General features: G+C 70.1%; 5 protein-coding genes across 8 annotated transcripts; 3 read left to right on the forward strand and 2 right to left on the reverse strand.

Annotated features, from left to right (window-relative positions):
* Nucleotides 1–887: 887 nt before the first annotated feature.
* Nucleotides 888–1,916, forward strand: RNF208 (ring finger protein 208). Its single transcript, XM_040963563.1, has one exon. It carries the CDS (start codon nt 1,087–1,089, stop codon nt 1,864–1,866), a length of 780 nt encoding a protein of 259 aa, XP_040819497.1. The 5' UTR covers nt 888–1,086; the 3' UTR covers nt 1,867–1,916.
* Nucleotides 1,917–3,766: 1,850 nt separating this feature from the next.
* Nucleotides 3,767–8,300, reverse strand: NDOR1 (NADPH dependent diflavin oxidoreductase 1). Of its 4 annotated transcripts, none has more exons than XM_040963413.1 (14): nt 8,161–8,300; nt 7,964–8,041; nt 6,429–6,526; nt 6,139–6,237; nt 5,956–6,057; nt 5,668–5,871; nt 5,472–5,593; nt 5,162–5,382; nt 4,968–5,075; nt 4,763–4,856; nt 4,545–4,691; nt 4,351–4,469; nt 4,190–4,284; nt 3,767–4,115 (listed from the first exon to the last, which is right to left on the reverse strand). In XM_040963413.1, exons 1-14 carry the CDS (start codon nt 8,293–8,295, stop codon nt 3,971–3,973), a joined length of 1,767 nt encoding a protein of 588 aa, XP_040819347.1. In that variant the 5' UTR covers nt 8,296–8,300; the 3' UTR covers nt 3,767–3,970. The 4 variants fall into 4 exon arrangements, with proteins under 4 accessions (XP_040819347.1, XP_040819345.1, XP_040819346.1 ...); XM_040963411.1 differs by having other exon boundaries at nt 4,763–4,877; XM_040963412.1 differs by having other exon boundaries at nt 4,763–4,877; nt 5,463–5,593.
* Nucleotides 8,301–8,419: 119 nt separating this feature from the next.
* Nucleotides 8,420–9,579, forward strand: TMEM203 (transmembrane protein 203). The gene has a single exon (XM_040962825.1). It carries the CDS (start codon nt 8,446–8,448, stop codon nt 8,854–8,856), a length of 411 nt encoding a protein of 136 aa, XP_040818759.1. The 5' UTR covers nt 8,420–8,445; the 3' UTR covers nt 8,857–9,579.
* Nucleotides 9,580–9,614: 35 nt separating this feature from the next.
* On the forward strand, nt 9,615–14,748 carry TPRN (taperin). The gene is made up of 4 exons (XM_041004632.1): nt 9,615–11,433; nt 13,898–14,129; nt 14,208–14,317; nt 14,436–14,748. The coding sequence occupies exons 1-4, from the start codon at nt 9,796–9,798 to the stop codon at nt 14,496–14,498; spliced, it is 2,043 nt and encodes a 680-aa protein (XP_040860566.1). The 5' UTR covers nt 9,615–9,795; the 3' UTR covers nt 14,499–14,748.
* A 525-nt stretch (nt 14,749–15,273) lies between these two features.
* On the reverse strand, nt 15,274–16,326 carry SSNA1 (SS nuclear autoantigen 1). Its single transcript, XM_040962785.1, has 3 exons — nt 16,233–16,326; nt 15,962–16,161; nt 15,274–15,655 (listed from the first exon to the last, which is right to left on the reverse strand). The coding sequence occupies exons 1-3, from the start codon at nt 16,282–16,284 to the stop codon at nt 15,545–15,547; spliced, it is 363 nt and encodes a 120-aa protein (XP_040818719.1). The 5' UTR covers nt 16,285–16,326; the 3' UTR covers nt 15,274–15,544.
* Nucleotides 16,327–16,407: the final 81 nt, after the last annotated feature.

Below are 16,407 nucleotides of genomic sequence, written 5' to 3' on the forward strand. Positions count from 1 at the left end.
CCTGCGCGCGCGCTGCCTGCGCGGCCGGCTGGTCCCCGAGCCCTGGCCGCCCCTCGCCCAGGGCGCCCCGCAGTGATCCCCGGGGTGCGGGCGGCCGCAGGCCGGCGGGGATCAGCCTCCCCGGGGCCCAGGGCCGGCACAGCCCGCGCGCCCAGGCTCGCGCTCCCCGCCCGCAGGCTCCGGCGCGGCCCCCGCCGCCCAGGGTCGTGCCCGGGCGCGCTCCGGGTGCGCTGCGGGCGCCGAGGGGCCGCGGGAGCCGGCCCCGCCCCGCGGACCCCGCGCGGGCCCAGGACGGCGTGGGGGGCGGCGCTGCGGGCGCGCGGCGCGCACTGCGGTCCCCGCGCCTCCGCCGCAGAGCGCGCCCCACTCCGCACGCACCTGCCGCCGCGCCCGCGCCCCGGAGCCGCCGCGCCATCGCCCCAGGTCGCCGCGCCCGGGCCTGCCTTGGAGAGCTCCCCGCGCGCGCCCCGCGGACGCCAGGCTGGGGCAGGTGAGCGGGGTCGGGGCAGGGGCAGGGGGCCTGCCTGTCGGGCGACGCTCACTCGGTCTCTCGCCCGCAGCTGCAGCTCGGGCCTGGTGCAGGCCTGTCCTCCGCGCGCGCCGCGCCGCCCGCAGCCCGCATCCTCCGGCTCCCGCGGCCCGGCCTAGCTGCCTTCCCTGGGCGCCCTGTCCTGGAGCCATGGCGCCCACCTAGCCCCGGCCTGCCCCGATGTCCGCGCCCGGGCGCTGCTGACCCCGGCCGCAGGGGGAACGCCCCCCGCGGCCCCTGGCCAGCCTCCGCGGCCAGAGACCCTGGGTGAGCCCCCGGCTGCGGCCTCCCAGCCAGGGTCGCCTCCCACCCCGCCCTGCCCGCGCCTGCCCCCGCGCCGGCCGCCCCTTCCTCCTCCTCCTCCTCGCAGGACTGGACCCCAGACGCGGCCGTCGTGGCCAGCGCCCCAGCTCCCGCCGGCCGGCCCTAGGAGCCCGCGGGGCTGCCGGGGTCCCCCCCGGCTCTGGCAGGACCAGGATGCTGCCCCGACCCCCAGCCCCCAGCCCCAGCCCACGCCAGCGTCCCCCCGAGCGTCCACGCTGACAGCAGGCAGCCCGATGCCGGCTGACCCCGGGCCCGAGGCGGGCAGCGGCTGGCCGGGCCTCCTCATGTCCTGCCTCAAGGGTCCCCACGTCATCTTCAAGATGGAGGCCATGAAGCTGGTGCACCCCGAGAAGTTCCCCGAGCTGCCGGCGGCCCCGCGGCCTGCGCCTGCGCTGGCCCCGAAGCGGGCCTGGCCCTCTGACACCGAGATCATCGTCAACCAGGCGTGCGGGGGCGATGTGCCCGCCCTGGACGCGGGGGCGCCCCGCACGCCGCCCCTGCCGCGCCGGCCCCGCAAGGGCAGCGTGGAGCTGGGCTTCCCGCGCGTGGCGCCGGCGGACGAGGTCATCGTGAACCAGTACGTGCTGCGGCCGGGCCCTGCGGCCAGCGCGGCGGCGTCCGGGGCGGGCGCCGTGCCCGGCGAGCCCCTGCAGTGCCCCACGTGCGGGCACACCTACAACGCAGCGCAGCGGCGGCCGCGCGTGCTCTCCTGTCTGCACTCGGTGTGTGAGCAGTGCCTACAGATCCTCTACGAGTCCTGCCCCAAGTACAAGTTCATCTCCTGCCCCACCTGCCGCCGCGAGACTGTGCTGTTCACCGACTACGGCCTGGCCGCGCTGGCCGTGAACACGTCCATCCTCAGCCGCCTGCCGCCCGAGGCACTGACCGCCCCGGCGGGCGGCCAGTGGGCGGGCGAGCCGGAGGGCAGCTGCTACCAGACCTTCCGGCAGTACTGCGGCGCCGCGTGCACCTGCCACGTGCGGAACCCGCTGTCCGCCTGCTCCATCATGTAGTGCCCGGCAGTCCCTGCTCGCGCCGCCCCTGCCCCTCGCTGCCCGCTCGCTCTTCCTCGCCCACCCGTCTTCAGTGGCTTCCGGCCCCACCCCTTGTGGCACTATTGCTCCAGCCAACTTCGCCATTAAAACTCTGCCAAAGTTTGCCCCCGTGCCCTTCTGTGCAGCCAGACAGCTCCGGCGCAGGCCCGGGGCAGTCGGGGCAGTTGCCCGGTGACCATTTGTTGCTCCGTGGGGCCGAGGCCAGGCCTGCTGCTCAGCCCAGTGAGTGTGTCTGGCTGAGGTCATGGAGGACGAAGGGGCTCAGAGTGGAGCAGGGACTGCCTGAACGGCGGATCGGGGTGAGCAGGCTGGCTCAGCCGTGTTTATTGTGCCACTGCTCAGGTACCCCCAAACCCGGGGAGGGGGGCATGGCCATGCAGTCGGCTGCCAGGGCAGGGTGGGCAAGGAGTCCCGACGGGCTGCTCACGTGGGATCAGGCCCCTCCCCTGGGCCGCCCTGACCTTCAGGTCTGTCCATGTTGGCGCCTGCTGCTCCCAGCCTGTCCTGTGGTGGTGTCCTTGGGGTGGTGTCCTTGGGCTGGGTGATGCCCCTGCCAGGGAAGGCCACGGCGTGGGGCCGAGCTCAGCGACGTGCCCCGTCCAGCAGCAGGAATAGCAGGCCCAGCAGGGTGAGCGGGGCGAAGATGAGCAGCAGGCCCAGCAGCTCGAGCCCCAGCAGGCCCAGCAGCACCAGGCGGCGGGCACAGGGTCCCCGTTCCCGCAGTGCCCACAGCCGGGTCCCCAGGCCGGGCGGGCAGGGCAGGAAGGGCAGGAAGCCCCGGCCGCCCACGGGTCCAGCCAGGAAGCGTAGCTGGTAGCGGTGCTCCAGGCAGCCCCAGGGGCCAGGGCTCCGGCCCGGCGGGGCGGGTGGTGTCGGGGGCCGGGGCCGCTGGGGTGCGTCGGCCTGCAGCAACTCCTCCTGCAGCCGGCAGATCTCCCACTCCAGCACAGGTGTCCTCTGACGACACAACGGGCAGCGCACACGACCCAGGTCCACGGTGGGCGCTATGCCCAGCAGCCGGTGCAAGCAGCCCAGGCACAGGCCGTGGCCACAGTTCAGCAGGGCCAGGCGGCGCTGGCCGGGCCCGTAGGGCTCCGTGCAGACAGGACACTCCTCTGGGGCCTCGCCCTGCTCCCGCCCGGCCGGCAGCGCCCACACACTGTCCAGGGCCACGGCCCCCAGCAAGGGCTCGCTGTCCTGTGGCCGAGCATCCCCCTCATCTGCTGGCCCCTGGCTCGGCAGGTCCAGGCCCTGGGGGCTGGGAGAAGCCTGAGGCCGACTGCTGGGCCCATAGCAAGGCTGGGTCAAAGTGGAGGTGAGGTGGCCCAAGCCAGGGGAGGGGGCCCTGGGGCAGGAGTCAGGGCTGGTGGTGGCAGGGGACCCCAGTGTGCTGACAGGGGTGTTGAGCGCGAGGGTCAGCGAGGCCCGGGGCCGCACAGGGCCTGGACTCCACCCTGGCTCCAGCACTGACCTCCAGTGGTCTCCAGATGTCACCCACCCGTGGGACCTAGCAGCGAACAGGCCCACGAGCTGCTGGCCCCTGCCACGTCCAGTCCCGGTCAGCAAGTGTCCGTGAGATGCCCGACTGCAGTGGGGGAGGCAAGCACCGCCCAGCTCCCAGACCGGATTTCCCAGTTGGAGCAGCCACACCCCTCCCTGCTGCGCCCCTCCCAGTGCCACCTCCGCGTATTAAACCAGGCAGCCCAGCAGGTGCACACACATGGGCACACCCACCCCAGGTCCTCACTGTCCCCAGGGACCCTGGTACCACAGCCCACCCACCGCCCAGGACACCAGGTCAAGCAGAAACAAAGAACACACACAGCTGGGGTCCCAGTGCTTCCGTTTACTCTCTGGGCTCGCGAGGTCAGGACCCAGCCTAGGGAGGCCAGGAGCGGCCCAGTGGACAGGTCCAGGGTGGACGTGGACAAAGCTGTGAAGTGGTGGGAAGGGCAGCCTGGACCCAGGACAAGGCCCACGTCGTCTGCCCCAACGCTCCAACAAGGTCTGACTGAGTGAGGGCATGGCCTCAGGTCAGATGAGGCTGGAGGGCCAGGCGGGGTCAGGCCCATGTCTCCGTCTGGAAGCGCCGGGTCCGCTCCAGCCTGGCCAGGTAGGCGGCAGCCTCGGGGCCGGAGAGCCTGCCCTCGCGCTGCAGGATGGCTGTGACGGCCTCAGAGACCTCTGCCGGCAGGTGCTTGGCGTTGCTGCGGGTGGCCAGGAGCAGGTGAGGGGGCGCAGAGCCCCGGGCAGGGAGCCCCTCCTCCCCGCAGCCCCTTACCCTGCCAGGTAGAGGCAGGCCCCACGGCGGTCTAGCAGCTCCCACACCAGCGGCCCGTGCTCCCGAAGACGGTGCTGCACATACACCTTGTACTCCTAGGAGGGAGTGTGGGGTGTGAGCCGGCACCCCCTTCCATGCGCCCCACCCACCCCGGCACCCACCTGCTCCCGGGAGAAGGCCGTGACCAGCGCCAGGCAGCCGCGCGCCTCCAGGAGCTGCCACTCTGCCTCCCAGTAGAAGTCTTGGTCCCGTCGGCGGCAGCCGAAAAATAAATAGTTCCCTGGGGAGGATGCACAAGGGGGCCTCGAGCCTGTCCAGGCCCAGCAGCCCTCTCCCCACAGCCCTGCATACTCACCGGTCCGGCCCTGGGCCACGCGCTCCTGCACTGCAGCTCGGAAAGGGGCCACGCCAGTGCCTGCCCCGACCATGATCACTGGCGTGTCCGGCGTGTCAGGGAAGGTCAGGCCCCCGGGTCGTACCCACAGGGGCACCTGGACGGGTCCTGCGGTGGGAGGGAGGTGGCATGAAGGGGCTTGGGGCTGGGCCGGGCCGAGGGTAGGGAACAGGGGTCACCTTGCGCAGGGTCCAGGGAAGCCAGCCAGGATGAGCAGAGGCCGCGGCGTGGCTCCTTGAGGCGGGTCCGGTACTGCACCACGGCCACCAAGATCTGTAGCCGCGAGGGGTGTACCTGGGGTGGGGACAGCAGGCGCTGCGTTGGCCTGGACCAAGGTGCTGTCCAGAGGCTGGCCCGCCCACTGGCCTGCACCGGCTCACTCACCAGCAGGGAGGAGGCGATGGAGAAGGCCCGGGGCCGGATTGGAGGAATGAGGTCCAGCAGGTAGTCCGGAGGGACAGCGGCCGCAGAGTGCGGGAAGTCACACAGCACCTAGGGTGGGCATTGGGAGTGGCAGGGCTTGGCGAGCAGGGGCAGGGCCTGGGGCCCTGGGTGAACAGGCACCCACCCGGCCTCACCTCCAGCACTGTCCTACGGGGCCGTGTGCAATACTCATGCCGCTCTTCCTGGCCGGGCCCCGACGCCAGCTCCATCAGCTTCTCCCGCTCCAGCTCATGGGGTGAGAGGCAGGCCAGTAGCTCGAAGAAGGAGCGACGGGGCACGCTGGCAATGTCCAGGTACTGTGACACCAGGTGCCTGACAGAGCAGGGTTGGGGCAGTCCCACGAGGTTGGGGGCATCTGCAGTGGCCAGCAGGAGGCCTTGGTGGCCGGTGGAGGACATGGGTGGGCAGGGAAGGGCAGAGGAGGGTCAGCTCCACCCGGCTCACCTGGCTCCTGTGGCTCCAGCAGGAAGTGCCGGTCAGGGTCCAGGCCCAGCACCTGGCAGAACTGCTGGACGTGCTGGGCGGCATTGGCTGGCTGGATCAGCACCACGTCGCCGGCAGTGTAGCTGGTGGGAGGGGAGCCATGTCGGCGGGGCTGGGGGTTTGGCCAGCCCCCTGGGACTCTGCCCACAGCCCTCACCTGATGCCAGAGCCTGCTATGTCAAACTCTATCAGGCGAACGTCCTGGAAGTGCGTGGGGCCGGTCACCCGCTGGTTGCTGACGACGGGGGCCAGGAAGGGCCGTGCCTCTGTAGGGGCGCCCCGAGGCTCAGCCACGTGTGGCTCCTCTGGGCTCCTACTGGGGGACTCCTGGAGGAACTGCAGGGTGAACCTGGCAGGGAGGCTGTGGGGAGGGGCAGGTGTCACACCTGGGCTTCTTTCTGGGGCCCCGCCCACCCCACTGCAGGGCTGACGGGCCCCAACTCACGGGACTCCGGGGGGGATCACAGTGAGGCCGGGCGGCACAGGCAGTAGCGGCAGGACCTTCCCCCATAGGTCATGCAGCCAGGGGTCCATGGCAGCATCAGGCCTGGGCAGACGGGCACAGCTTAGGACGTCACGTGGGGGGCCTTGCCGGTGGGCCCCAGCACCCCCTGGGCCAGCCACTCACCCCAGCTCGTGCTGGTCGTCCCCCAGGCAGGCGGGCAGCAGGGCGCTGCCCCCTAGCTGCAGCAGCCGGCGGTGCAGCTTCTTGGCCACAAAGTTGAACCTGCAGGGACAGCCAGGCTGGCCCAGCCCTGGAGAGCAGCCCTGTCCCTCTGCTGGCCCATGCCTAGCATAGGCTGTGCTGTCACCCGCCCCACTGCCTGTTCTCCACCACACGAAGGGGAGCTGAGGCACGCTGGCCCTGGGGGTCTGGACAGCCACGTGCCACTGGGATACCACAGGGCCCCCACTCACTTGGCATAGGAGGAGTCCCCGAAGCCCAGGACGGCGAAGTCCAGCTGGCAGAGGGAGGTGTGCGGCAGCTGCTTGCGGAATATGAACCGCCAGAAACTCTGCAGCCACAGCAAGCCGTCAAAGGCCCGGGCAGGGGCAGCAGGGACTGCCTCTACAAGAGGTGGCTGACCCAGCGCCCACACCCACGTGGCCAGAGGAAGCCTGGCCCGGGCCTGCTGGGTGGGGGTGAGGCAGTGGGTGATCACTCCCCTTCCCTCCCTACAAGTATGGAGAAAACTCGGACACCATGCGAGACCCCGGAGGCAATGCCAGCCCAGAGCCATACCGCTGGGGTAGGGACAGCCTTCTCGGGACAGGCCCACCTGGCCCTGGCACCCAGGAGCGTCTGGGGCCTTGTCCCTTTGTCTCCCACCAGAGCTGACCCCTCCGTGGCCCACTACACCCCACAGCACTGGCTTCCTGCTGCGTCCACTGCCCGTCTGTGGGTGTGCTAGGGCGGATGTGGGGCCCCCTCAGACCCAGGACTGACCCAGAGCCCAAGCTGCAGGCTGGCTGACAAGCCAATCTGCCTGCTTGGTGCCCTCACACGTGCCCCACTGCCCACCAGGACACCCCAGCTCATCTGGGATCTTTCATTTCAGCCTGGCCAGCTCCCTGCCACACCTGCTGGGTCTCTAATTGTGTCCTGGTCGTGTGCTCCATATCCTGACTGTATGCTGCGTGTCCCGACCGTGGGCTCTGTATCCTGACTGCCTGCTCCATGTGCCAACCGTGTGCTTCATGTCCTACTGTGTAGTCCCGGCTGTCTGAGCTTGGGTGTTGAATCCCTTGCCTGCCTCTACTCTCCCTGCTGTGCTCCGAGCACGTGGCACCCTCCAGGGCTCTCTGAGCAAATATCCACTATGTGGCTGTCCCACAGCGATGGTGATGGGCCAGCTTTGTTCCATGGCCCCACAGCCTTCTCAGAAGACGCCTCCGGCTTCCTGTGGGCCGTGGGACGGTCACTGGCACCACTGTGTTGCAGGGACCCAGGAGGTGTCTGCCCCTCCATGCATCTCCGTTTTGAGTTCCCTGGCCTGTGGCTGGTCTGATTTTGTTTGACCTCCCTGTGGCTTTGAGTTGGAGTCCATGCTGAGCCCCCCATTCCTCCCCTCCCAGCCCTGGCTGCTGGGCATCCTCCTTCACACTTCTGGGCACCCACTGTGCCCTGGAGGCCCGGCCACTACCACGTCTGTGCACTCGGTGGACCTGCTGTCCACCATGCCTTGCAGCCCTCGTCCACTGTGTGGCCTGTACCCATGACTCCCTGCATGCCACGTCCACCGCGTGACCCACACCCATGGACCCCTCTACCCCATGTCCCCACGTTCCATGTCCGGGCACACGGTCAGGATGCAGACCACACAGGGCCATCACCCCACCCCACGGCCCCCTCCACCCCACCGCTGGCCCCTCAGGACTCGGCCTATCCCCCTTCCCTTCCTCGAGGGCTGGCCACGGGCCCGGGCCAGCGCTGCCCGCGGAGGGCCACGCACCTTCATGTTGTCCGGCGGGTCTCCCTGGCCCGCGGTGGCGCAAACGAAGATCGCGAGGGGCTCGTGGATCAGGTTCGCCTGCAAGGGAGACAGGCGCCTGAGGCTTGCTCGGGGTTCCCAGGACGCCTCGCTCGGCGTCGAGGTTCCCAGGACGGCTCTCGCGGGGTCGGGGTCCCCAGGACGCCCCGCGTCCTCACCACTGGGTACGCGTCCAGCGCCTGCACGCGGCAGCCCAGCCCGCGGCGCCGCGCCTCGCGGCCGAGCCTCTCCGCCGCATCCTGCGCCGTGCCCGTCTGGCTGCCGAAGAGCACCAGGAGCTGCGGGCGCGCCATGGGGACCCGCGGCCCAGCGGCCGCCGTCGCCCGGAAGTGACGATCCGCGCCCGGGTGCTGCCGGCACGCCGCCGTCGCCCGGAAGTGACGCGCCGCGCGGCTCGCAGGGCCGAGGCCGGTCAGCGGGCCGCCCGGGGCGGGCGCGCGGCCATGCTGTTCTCGCTGCGGGAGCTGGTGCAGTGGCTGGGCTTTGCGCCCTTCGAGGTCTTCGTGCACCTGCTGGCCCTGCTGGTGTTCTCCGTGCTGCTGGCGCTGCGCGTGGACGGGCTGGCGCGCGGCCTGTCGTGGTGGGCCGCCTTCGCGCCGCTGTTCGCGGCCGACGGGCTGAGCGCCTACTTCACCACCATCGTGGCGGTGCGCCTGTTCCAGGACGGCGAGCGGCGGCTGGCCGTGCTGCGCCTCTTCTGGGTGCTCACCGTGCTCAGCCTCAAGTTCGTTTTCGAGATGCTGCTGTGCCAGAAGCTGGCCGAGCAGGCGCGCGAGCTGTGGTTCGGCCTCATCGCGTCGCCCGTCTTCATCCTGCTGCAGCTGCTCATGGTCCGCGCCTGCAGGGTCAACTAGCGCCCGGCGTGGAGTGCAGCCCTCGGCCGCTGGCATGGACCCAGGAGCCCAGGCCAGCGCCCTGAAGAGCCGGCCCGCCCGAGACCGAGTGCCGCGGCCGCCCCGGGCCCGCGGCCGGAGCTGCGGGGACACCCAGCCCTAGGACCGCGCGCCTTTGCGCTCCACGATGGCCGAGATCCAATAAAATGTTCAGTGTTCCCCCCGGGAGGTGTGTGTCCTCCATGCACGGTGTGTGTGTCTGTGTGTCTGTGTCTCCCAGGGTCAGGCCGGGGGGCGGCACCCCGACGCCGGGCCGAGGATGGACTCGGAACGCAGACGAGTGCCGGCCAAGTGGGCAGGGCCACCGTGATCCATCGCGTGGGACATCACCAAGTCCCCCATGAAACCGCATTGCCCCAGGAGCAGTCACTGACCGGCCCTTCCCAGAGCGGGCTGTGTGGCCCCTTGCCTGGGGAGGCCTGGCTGCTGGTGGAGCTTCCCTTCACAGCGGGGTCCTCCTGCTGGAGGATCCGGACAGACTGTGCCTTCTAGAACAGCCTACGGGGCAGGGCAAGGCCCGTGCTGACCACCGCAGCATCCCTGGGCAGGCGAGGCCCCGGCTGGGAGCTCACCGCCCACGAAGGCGGGCTGGGCGCTGGCGCGACGAGGAAGTTCAGCAAGGTCACTCCTGCGCCGAGTCCAGGGGTCCACCCCGGCCGTCCGCCAGGTCCTGCCCCGCCCAGCGCGCCCCGGGGTGCTGCGGCCCAGGGCGCAGAGGCGGAAGTCGGGGCTGCCAATGAGCGGCGCGAGCACCACGGGGCCCGGGTGTCGGCCAGTGGCCGGCGCGCAGGCTGGGCTGGGCCGGCCTCCCCGAGTGGGCGGCGCCGGGGCCAGCGGCGCTCGGGGTGCTCCGGGTGCTCAGTCCGGTGCGCGCTGGCTCTGGCCGCCGCGCTCTCCGCCATGGCCGGCCTGGGGCGGGCGCCGGCGCCGCGCGGCGTGATGCCCGCCTGGAAGCGGGAGATCCTGGAGCGGAGACGCGCCAAGCTGGCCGCGCTGGGGGCGGCGCCGGCGGCCGAGCGGCCGGTGCTGGCAGAGAGTCTCGGTCCGCTGCGCGAGAACCCGTTCTTGCGGCTCGAGTCGGCGCGCGCGGCTCCGCCGCTGCTGGACCTGTACCGTCGAGTCCCGGGAGTGCGCGCCATCCGCGCCGACAACATCCTTATCATCGAGTCGGCGCCCGGCTCCCCGCCCGCCGGTCCCCCTGCGCCCGCCGGCACCGCCCGCATCCGCGCCGCGGAGGTGCTGGTGTACGAGGAGGTTCCGCCCGCCGGCCGCGTCAGCCGCCTGCTGGAGAAGTTCGACCCTCCGGCCGCGACGCGCCCCCGCGGGAGCCCGGAGCGCACCCGTGCCCCGGCGCCGGCCACCCCGCGCGCCCCGCCGACCGCCCCGCGCGCTCCGCCGACCGCCCCGCGCGCCCCGCCGCCGCCGGCCGCCCCGCGCGCCCCACCGCCACCGGCCGCCCCGCGCCTCAGCGAGCGCCCCGGTCGCTCGCCGCCAGCCGCGCGCCCCGGAGACGGGCCGGGCCCCGGCCTTCGGCGCAGCGAGTTCCTGCAAAAGACGGGCAGCAACTCCTTCACCGTCCACCCGCGCGGCCTGCACCGAGCCACGGCGCCCGAACCCCGGCCGGCCGAGTGGAAGCCAAAGGCGGGGACGCCGGCGCCTCCCGCCAGCCCCGGGACCCCGAGTGCCACCGCCACTGCGCCCAGCCCCGCCAGTGCCACTCCCAGCCAGCGCCAGTGGGTCGCGTCCGCCACCAGCGCCAACGACTCCTTCGAGATCCTGCCGGCCCCCGCGCCGGACTGGAACGCTGTTCCCCCGGGCGATCTGCAGGCCCGGGCCCTAGCCAGCCTCCGCGCGAACTCCCGCAATTCCTTCGTGTTTGTCCCCAAGCGCAAGGCTCCTGCGGCCGCTCCTCCCCAGGAACCGCCCCGCGCGGAGCGGCCACAGAGGGAGGTGGGCTGTGCCTCCCCGGGCCACCGGGAGTCTGGAGCCCAGCAGGCTGCTCTGGGGAGGATTCCCTCGGCGCCCGAGGAGGAGGAGGAGGAGGAGGGCGGCGGCCCCAGGCCAGGTGTCACGCTCACGGACGGCGGCGGCGATGGCCGCTCTGGCAGATGGCCGAGGCCCTCCTCGCCCCCGGCTGCGGTGGTCGCAGAGCCCGCCGAGGGCCACCTGGCTCCTGGCCCAGCCAAGAATGGCCAGGAGTCGGGGCTACCGGTCACCTTTATTGATGATGTGGACTCGGAGGAGGACGAGGAGCCCCAGGACACCAGGCTGCCCTGCCCGGGGCTCCCCAGGCCCTCTGCCGAGCTCCGGCACCGGGGCACCAACACCTTCGTGGTGGTGCCCAAGAGGAAGCCGGGTGTCCAGCAGGAGCCAACCCCTGGTGAGCCGCGGCCGTTTGGGCCGGATGGGGCGCGGCAGGACGAGGCCGGAGGCCTGCTGAAGAAGCGCTACCCCACGGTGCACGAGATCGAGGTGATTGGCGGCTATCTGGCCCTGCAGAAGTCCTGTCTCACCAAGGCCGGCTCCTCCAGGAAGAAGGTTAGTCAGGGGCCATGGGCACAGCCTGCTCCTGGGAGTGGGCTCTGCTGGCCCGTTCCTGGGGTGAGTCCTCAGGGCTGTGTCTTCAACTGGCCTGGTACATTGGCTCTAGTCTCTCAGGACAGCCTGCTGTGGTCAGGAGAGAGTGGGGTATGCGGGGTCCCTGCTTCTCGGTCTGCTGGGCCTGGCAGGTGCCAGGGGGTGGCCAGGCCCTGGCTGTGTAGGAGCTGTTTGGTGCTGTGTATACGTGTGTTTACATGTATGTGTGCTGTGTCTGTGCGTGCACGAGCCCCACCCCAGGGTGTGAGCCAGGGCCACTGGGGAAAAGGCCCGTGTTGCTGGGGGCAGCGGATGGCAGGTGAGCCTGGCTGCCTGCGGCACTGGAGCCCAGGCCTGGATCCCTCTGGGCACTGCAAATGCTCTGGGATTCTTCCTGGTCCTTTCAGCTGCCAGCTTTTGTCCCCTAGGGGAAATTTTGAGGCCTCCCTGCTGCCTGCCCATTTTCCCTTGGTCCTGAGACCATATCAGGCCCTGGCCAGGTGCCCCGGCCCCTCCCTGGGCTGGGGCATTGCACCTGCCCCACCCCTCATGTGTTTCCAGCAAGGATGGCAGGGCAGGGCCTGGTGGACCAACACCCAGCTTGCTTCCTCTCTGCGAGGTAGTCCTGGCTCACCCCTGCCCACAGATGGGTGTGCTGAGGGCAGGGCCATGTCGGTCCACCGTGGGCCTGGCCATGTGCCGGGCTGCTGTCCACAGCCTGGCACTTCATCTCCAGCAGGAACCAGGACCATGGGGGGTCACTGGGGTTAGAAGAGGTGGTGGGAGGTGGGGCCAGAGCAGGCCCCGTCACTGTGCCAGCCCCAGGGTGGGGTCCAGATGGATGAGCCTGGCATGGCCAGGTGACCTGCTGGCCGCGACTTCCGCCTGTGCCTGCACCAGCTGCCCTGCCCAGGAGGAGCCAGGTGCCTGCTGGTCGGGCTGAACTGTGGGCAGCCCACACTGCCCCTTCCCGACGCTGTGTGGTATTTGGTGTGACATATAGGCTTAGAGGTCCTCCGTCCACTGCTTCACTCCCCAAGTGGCCGGCGGTGGCTGAGGGGGCAGCTGGACTGGAAGGTGGGCAGCGACTGGGATGGCGGCATGATGGGTGGTACCAGCCTCAGCCGGGTCACTTTCCTGTTGGAGGGGGGAGGGGGACCCCGGCTCAGGGTCCAGATTGGCGGATGTCCCTTCACACCCTGACGCCCGTCCCCCTGCGATATGGCATGTATCTGAACAGGCTCCCACCGGTCTGACCATTCCTCCCTCTCTGCCCATAGCCTGGCAGTGCCGGCCCCACCCGCAGCCTCTGCTGCCTGCCTTCATCCCCCCAGCCCATGGGGCGGGTGGGGGCTGGGAGGCAGTTGTGCCTGCTGGGGCTCAGCCCCGGGTAACTGGAGCTGGGCGTGAACCAGCTGGGCGGGCTGGGCAGAACAAAGGCCCCTGTGAGAGCCACAGCCCGGGGCCCACCTGTCTGCCTCAGTGTGGGGCAAAGTCCTCAGGAGGCTGGCCACACCCCCCGCCCGTCCTGCTTCCGGCCCGGCAGCATGAGTCAGGGGTTGTCCAGTGACCCACTGACCTGTACCCTCCGGGGCCCCAGCTGGGGGCAAATGGGTCTGTGAACCAGGCTGTACCAGGCTCTGTGTGCCCAGCCCCCATGGCCCTGCCACAAGGAGCTGGTCAGGTGGACACAGTGCTGACCCCCAGCCCTAGCAGCCTGCCTGCCTGTGTCTGTGGCCAGCCCCGGACCCTTTGGGAGTGCCCATCCTGGAGGGACGAGTTGACCCTGTGCCCAGGCTAGCTAGTGTGCTGGAGGCCCAGACAGCTTGGCACCCACTGTGATGGCCATAGCCCTGCCCAGTCTGCTGTGGGCATGGTCAGCAGGTTCTCACCGGTGCTGTGAGCCCAGCTGGCCGAGCAGATGGCCACAAAGCAGGGCCTGGCTCCTGTGTGAGAGCTGTGCCCACTCGCCCTGGCCATGGGACGGGGGTGAGGTGGCAGTTTCTGGACCCTGCAGCCAAGGCCAGCTCCCTGCCTGTCCCCCATTGAGGCTGGGCGCAGCCCCGAGGCAGCAGGAAGAACTTGAACTTGAGCTGGCCATGTTCCGTGCCCGGGAGGAGCTTGTATTTCGAGCTGGGGAATGGCTGCATATTCATTACTGGACGCAGCAGGCGCCCCATGCTCCCGGGAGCTTAGCCCCTGTGCAGCCCCCGATCTGCAGAGGCCTGGGTGGGAGGGGCTAGCCCCTGGCACCCAGTCTGGGGACTGAGGCTGCTTGGGGTGGGGAGGATGGGGCAGTATGCTGTTGGCTCAGCCCGTGCACGGCTGCCTGGTAGCGCCCAAGGGCTGGTTTGGGACCGGTCAGCCGTGGGCGCCCGGCAAGGGGCCTGCTGGCATCCCCGTGACCGACAGGTGACTCTTACAGATGAAGATCTCCTTCAACGACCAGAGCCTGCAGACCACCTTCGAGTACCCTTCAGAGAGCTCCCTGGCACAGGACGAGGAGGAGGAGGACGAAGAGGAAAGGGAGGACGAGGAGGAGGATGACGAGGCGGGGTCCGGCCTGGAGGAGAAGCCCTTTGCACTCTTCCTGCCGCGGGCCACGCTTGTGAGCAGCGTGGTACCCGAGAGCCCGCGGCTGCCAGATGGTGGCTCAGGTGGGTGCCCGCCTGCTCCTGTGGGGGCCGGGAGTGGTGAGCCCAGCCACGTGCCCACATGTCCTCCCCTGCCCCCAGGCCTGTCCAGCTACACTCCTAAGCACTGCGTGGCCTTCAGCAAATGGCAGGAGCAGATGCTGGAACCCGTGGCTGTGCGTGAGGCAGAGCCACCGCCACAGGAGGTCACGGTGAGCTAGCCCACCGGGGCCAAGCCTGTGGGCGGGGTCCGTGGTGTGGCAGGGGGAGCCTCTGGTTGGGGCGGAGCCTGCGACTGGCACCACTCTCAGCATGCACCTTACCTTGCAGCTCACACCTGCCAGTCCCGACGACCTCTCTGACTTCCGCAGCGAGCCAGCCCTCTACTTCTGACGCCCACATGGGCACCGCCAGGATGGCCAAGGCTGGGCCCCCGGTGCCCCCCCCCCCCCGTCGGCTTTCTCCTCCCCTTGTCCTTGGAGGCAGGTCTGTGGGTTTCTAGCCCAGGCCTGGGGGGTGTGAGGCAGAAGATGGGTCCAGCCCGTGGGGAGGGCTGGGGTCCTGCCTGCCAAGCCTGCCTTCCTGCAGGACGTACAGTGCCCTCCCCCATCGTGACTCAATAAACCAGCAACACTGGATGATACCCCTGCTTCCAGCCTCCACTGGGCCAGGGGGCGTGGGAGGGGGCAGTGCTGCAGCTGTGGGGCCTGAAGTGAGCTCCCAGAAACACCAAGGACAGGGGATGGTGGGCAGCCAGGAAGGCGCCCGTTTTCCGGGAGCTGGAGGTCAGCAGGGCTAGGGGTGGCACTATGATGCTGGCATCCCACACCCCAGCTGCTCCACTTCCCATCCAGCTCTCTGGGGTCCCTGTACCCACATGGGAGACCTGGCTGCAGCTCCAGGCCTGCAATGCTGCCTGGCCCAGCCCTGGCTGGAGCTGGGGGTGGTTGCCATAGCTACAAGAACCTGTGGAGACACACAGCCAAAGTGGACATTGGCCCTGGGCACAGCGGTGGCACTGGCCAAGCACAGTCTGAAGCTGAGTGGCAGGCATGGGGGTGGGGGACGACGACTCGGGACTATTGGGCTGGGCAGTGCACCAGCTCTAGCTTTGGGGGCTGTGCAGGCCAGCCTGGTGCAGGCTCACTGACCAGGCGCAGGCTGACCGTGTGGCTCCCCACAAAGACCCTTTATTGACAGTCACAGGCCACTGGCCTGGCCCCTCCCCTGGCCCAGGCTGGGGACACAGCGCTGGGCCTGCTCAGCAGCCGAGGACTAGGGGGCAGCAAAGAGGCCTGCATCCACTCGCCGGGGTCTGCCATGCGGGAGGCCAGGACCGTGGCCAGCAGCCGCGTCCAGGGCTCCTCAGGTCACCCAAGGCCAGGGCAGAGGTCGGCTGCTGGTATCTAGACGGTGCTGTTCTCCTGGGGGGCACCCGGTCAGCTGTCCTTGCCACCACCGCCCTTCTGCTCCGCGGCCATGGTGGCCTTGGCCAAGTTGCCAGTCTCCCTCTTGAGGACGCTGAGCAGGGTCTGTGAGCTCTCCAGGATCTGGGGAACAGCGGGTGGGTGGTTGGGGGACCTGGGAGGCATGGCAGCCTGGGGAGCAGGGCCTGTGAGCTCTCCAGGTTGGGGGTCGGGCGCTGGGTGGTCGGGAGTCTGGGAGTCCTGGGGAGCAGGGCCTGTGAGCTCTCCAGGTTGGGGGTCGGGCGCTGGGTGGTCGGGGGTCTAGGAGGCGCAGTCCCCGGGAGCAGGGTCTGTGAGCTCTCCAGGTTGGGGGTCGGGGGCTGGGGGGTCGGGGGACCTGGGAGGCTGCAGTCTCCGGGGACGGACAACAGGACGCGGCCACTCCCGTACCTTGAGGTAGGCGGCCTCCGTCTCGGCGATCGTCCTGTCGAACTCGTTGCGGGAGGCAATCTTGCAGGCCAGGTTCTCGTTGACGCGGGCCAGCCTCTCGGTCAGCTGCCGCACCTCCACCTGCAGCCGCTGCTTCTCCTCCTCCTCCTGCTGGATCTGCTGGCTGAGCTCCTCGCGCTTCTGGCACAGCTCCTCCATGCCTGGGGCGGGAGCGCAGCGCGGTCAGCGGGGTCCTCCCGGGCCCGCCGCCCCCGCCCGGCCCGCCGCTCACACTTGACCAGCTCGTTGTTGTAGGTCTGCAGCGCAGCGCCCTGCTGGGTCATGGTGGGCGCCGGGACCCTCCGCGCCGCTGCAACCGCCGAGGCGCCGCGGGAAGTGCGTCACTGCCGCGAGCCGCCCCGAGCCGCGCGTCATCGGCGCGCGCCGTGCCACGGTGTCGGCAGGAG

The sequence above is a fragment of the Ochotona curzoniae genome, unplaced genomic scaffold (assembly GCF_017591425.1).
Source record: "Ochotona curzoniae isolate NIBS_2020 unplaced genomic scaffold, NIBS_Ocur_1.0 scaffold_3208, whole genome shotgun sequence".
Taxonomy (NCBI): domain Eukaryota; kingdom Metazoa; phylum Chordata; class Mammalia; order Lagomorpha; family Ochotonidae; genus Ochotona; species Ochotona curzoniae.